The following is a 4,370-nucleotide window of genomic DNA, read 5'->3' on the forward strand; positions in this document are numbered from 1 at the left end:
ATACTGGATAAATATTTATAATTAATACATAAAAAATAAAATAAATAAAAAATATTTACAATTAATATATTAAAAAATAGGAAATAAATTTTTATTACTAATAAATATTAAAAAAAATTAGAATCAAATATTTTCTATTCGTAATCAATTCCTATTTTATTAGTCGTTAAAACTTTTTTTTAAAAGTGAATTTTTATAGATTTTCTTTAACCATCGCCAGAAAAAAGATATAGTAACCACATAGATATGTTACTGTATTATTATTATTATTCGGAACCAGTTATCCTCTGTAGCCGATTAACTGTGATTCTGATAACATAACATAACCTTAGATTGCGCCACCGCGCCACAACATAAACCCTAATTTAAAATCCCACCAATTTCATAAACCTTCTCCACTCTTCTACTTCTCCACCTCCTTGCTTTTCAATGGAGGTTCAGCAAGAGAATCTGCCGATTCCGGAAACCATCGTCTACACCACTACCACTCCACTTTCACTCACCGCCGACGATTTCCCAGATTCTGACAACCACGATCAATGCTCCGTTTTTCGCAACGTAATTTCTCTCGACACACCCCAATGCGATTCCGTTTATTCCACCGCCCCTGATTTCTTCTCCCTCGATGTCGCTGACGAAGGCGAAGCCGAAGACCCCATCCCCGAGCCTGTCACGCCGGCTGAGCCGAAGACGCCAGCTCTTGCGCCTGAGCCGACGTTAGAGAGCGGTTGGTTTCGTGGGAATTGTAAATTCAGAAGCCCCATGCTTCAGCTCCATAAAGGTACTGAACTGAACTGAACCCATTGGGTTTTGTTTTGGTGCATGCGTGTTTAGCTGAAACCTTTTTTATTTTTATTTTTATATTTTTCTAATAAAAATTATACTTTGATGTTTTGTGTGCAGAGATAGTGGATTTTTGTGAATTTTTGTCACCTACTCCTGAAGAGAAAGCTAAACGTGACACGGCAATAGAATCTGTGTTTGCTGTTATAAAACATATATGGCCTCACTGCCAGGTATTGTTTGTTACCAATTATCATTTAGTTAAGACCCTGTTCGGATAAAGGGCTTGATTAAGCATTTATAGCATAAGCAGCTAATCATATAATAGTGAACATGCCATAAGCTGTTTTGAGAAGCTTTTCCAAAGAGTCACACTAGTGCTTATGTAAATAGATAGATTCAAATAAGTTAATCCAAACAGGGCCCTATTGCATATCCCTTTATCCTTTTTTTCCCCAAGATTTTTATGTTTCAATCAATATGTGATTTTGTTCCTTTTAGGTTGAAGTTTTTGGGTCTTTCAGGACAGGGTTGTATCTTCCAACTAGTGATATCGATGTAAGTTATCCTGATGCTGAGCTCAACCTTTTATATGAACGAGTACATGTGGTTGGTAATGGTTGACTGAATAGATACGCTACTATCAAATCTATTGACTGCAGGTTGTGATTTTGAGATCAGGCTTACCAAATCCGCAGATTGGTTTGAATGCAATTTCTAGAGCATTGTCTCAAAGGAGCATGGCTAAAAAGATACAGGTCTGGTTTGGTTGCTCAAATATCAGTGTTTTAGACTTTTAGTTGCCCATAAAAAGTGTTATGTGAAATTTAAAGTGTCTTGTGTTTTGTTTGTGAATCTTTCTTAGGTTATTGGAAAGGCTCGTGTGCCAATTATTAAATTCGTTGAAAAGACGAGCAGTCTTTCCTTCGATATAAGGTTCGACAACAGTCTCAACATTCTCTCCTCTTTGATTTTGGATTGCTAGATTTGTTGTTTAACTTTTTTTTCTTCTTGATTGTTATATGTCATCATTAATAATGTTCGTGTGTCATCATTAATAGCTTACTGGTCAGGTTATTGTATATGCTATTAGATGTTTTATGTTTTTTGAGTGATTTAACTTGCACCTCTTTGTTGAAATTTTTATGATTTTCCATATATTTGCATAAACTCCTAGTTAAAACTTCTGGAAAATTTATGATTGCTTTTATTTTGTCGTCCGCGTTTTGGGGAATGGGGCTATTTTGCAATACAATATGCTATATAGATCGTGGGAGAATTTCTTTGACATGGTATATAATGTGGCACCATATGAAGTTTTTTTATGCTTCTTGTTTGTTAATTTTTCATTGGTGTACATCAAAATTCTGCTTAATATACTGTGTTTTTTATATTTCCATTTGGATGCCATTTTTTTTTTCTTTGTCCAGCATTTAATTTTCTTTTCATGTAGGTAAATGCTTATACGACCTAGGTTATATTAACATAATCACACTATTTATTTCCATACCATTAATTTTTAACGTTAGCGGTCATTACCAATTCTGACAAGTTACAATTACATTATTCTTTGTTTACTAATACTTGATGCATGGTTGTCACATCACATGTCTCTATATTGGACTATTGTATTCTACGATTCTTGCTCAAAATTGTGTGCATATAAACCATTTTAACCAATTTCAGTATTATGATTTTTTGTTTTCTTTTTCAAAAACTTAATATCACTGATCCATTGCGGAAATATGTTTTTCTCCCACAGTTTTGACATAGAGAATGGACCCAAGGCTGCTGAGTATATTCAGGTTTGTTTTTATTATTTCCACTACGGGAAATGCTGATTGTTACTAGAGATGTTTGCAAGAAAGAGAAGAATAATATGTGGCAACATCTAACACTTATAAATAATAACTACCCACTCTCGCATGTATGGTCAGCCGATTGCTTATAAGTCCAAACCCCTATTTTTATGCTTTCTTCCCTTTCTTGTGCAAATCAGTCATACCAAATAGCACTACTCTTTCCACTACATAGTTTCAAGATGCATTTTCTAATTTTAAATTTTGCTTTTAGAAGTGCGTGAATGAAAAGTAATATATACTTTTTGACCTTCTTACAAACTATTTAGGAATTGTTGAAATTTCCCTGTAAATAAAAAATTGAAGTGATTGTATGAAATTCTAATTCTAATACATAGATTTGTATGAAAATGTTTGTTTGAAATTCTCTAGTAAATAAATAATGGAAGCAAATGTTTGTATGAAGTTCTTACACAGATACGTGGTTTAAGTTATATTATGAACCGTGTCATATTGATTGAGGTGATACCAAGTTGATCTTTAATTACATAAGTAAATACAACATCTTGGAAGCATATAATAACCCCACTGTTTCATCCTTTTCCCCTGGTAGGATCAAATTACTAGCTTATGTGGTATTTGAATTGCTTCATTCAATATTCTATTATTTTTGTTTTCAAGTCTTGAATGTGAGCTCCCTAGTGGTTAGTATGTTACCCATTTTTTTTGAATAAATAAAAAAGTAAACAACAAAACATAATCTCATGAGAATTCACTGTTGGATTGGACTTTATGTATATTCTTCTTCATGGTTGAACCATTGAATTTGCAGGAAGCAGTGGCTAATTGTCCACCACTACGGCCGTTGTGTTTGATATTGAAAGTATTTTTACAACAAAGAGAACTGAATGAGGTATGAGTTTTTCTTACATTTTTTGCAATTATCTCGGCTCCTGTCTGTCTAAAGGAAGATTCTTGTAAAGTATGCAGGTATATTCAGGTGGGATTGGTTCTTATGCTCTCCTTACCATGCTGATGGCAGTGTTACGGGTAAGTGATTCTTAAATGTGTTTATGCAGTTCACTTTATTTAGTTGCCAGGCTTCATCATTCCCTATTCTACATATGATCCATCTACATATCAACAAAAATGGATCATATAATTCACTTTTTCTTTTTCTAATGTGCTATAATATTTGCCATTGGCATTGCATAAAGTGCATCACACTTTTTTCACCTATGAAATCTCTAATTTTGTGACCATTATATGCTTCAGAATGTTCGTCAGAGCCAAACTTCTGCCGAGCACAACTTAGGGGTCCTTTTGGTGCGTATCTTCTGAACAACAGTTTTACATATTTGTTTCTTAAGTTCCATGTAGCTTAGACTCTTAAGAGTCCATGATTGGCATGTTATATTGTTTTTATTATTTTAATGGTTTAAAAAGAGAAAATGCGTACATATCAAAATTGGATGTCTCCTATTTGGGTAAAGTAATATTTGTGTATATATATATATATACATTGTTTTTGCTAATGTGTTTGTTATTTTTCTTTTGGAAATTAGGTACACTTTTTCGATTTTTATGGACGTAAATTGAATACCTCAGATGTTGGTGTGTCTTGTAATGGAGCAGGAACCTTCTTCCTAAAGAGTAGTAGAGGGTAAGGCATTGAATATATTTGCAAAGAAATGTGATTCTTAATTATTCTGTATAATTGAAAAGTTATTGATTTTTCTCATTCTTCTCTCAGGTTTTACAACAAAGCACGACCCAGTCTTCTCGGCA

General features: G+C 33.5%; 1 protein-coding gene across 1 annotated transcript in view; it reads left to right on the forward strand.

The window, feature by feature from the left end:
* The first annotated feature begins 259 nt into the window (after positions 1-259).
* Positions 260-4,370, forward strand: part of LOC101507447 (uncharacterized) — a 6,357-nt gene continuing 2,246 nt past the window's right edge. The window contains exons 1-11 of the mRNA XM_073365341.1: positions 260-781; positions 904-1,016; positions 1,285-1,341; positions 1,446-1,541; positions 1,649-1,719; positions 2,546-2,588; positions 3,415-3,495; positions 3,573-3,632; positions 3,858-3,908; positions 4,148-4,245; positions 4,336-4,370. Coding sequence (XP_073221442.1) covers positions 430-781; positions 904-1,016; positions 1,285-1,341; positions 1,446-1,541; positions 1,649-1,719; positions 2,546-2,588; positions 3,415-3,495; positions 3,573-3,632; positions 3,858-3,908; positions 4,148-4,245; positions 4,336-4,370 — 1,057 coding nt within the window. The 5' untranslated portion in view covers positions 260-429. The remainder of the gene's footprint in view (positions 782-903; positions 1,017-1,284; positions 1,342-1,445; positions 1,542-1,648; positions 1,720-2,545; positions 2,589-3,414; positions 3,496-3,572; positions 3,633-3,857; positions 3,909-4,147; positions 4,246-4,335) is intronic.

Source organism: Cicer arietinum, chromosome 1 (assembly GCF_000331145.2).
Source record: "Cicer arietinum cultivar CDC Frontier isolate Library 1 chromosome 1, Cicar.CDCFrontier_v2.0, whole genome shotgun sequence".
In the NCBI taxonomy this organism is placed as follows: domain Eukaryota; kingdom Viridiplantae; phylum Streptophyta; class Magnoliopsida; order Fabales; family Fabaceae; genus Cicer; species Cicer arietinum.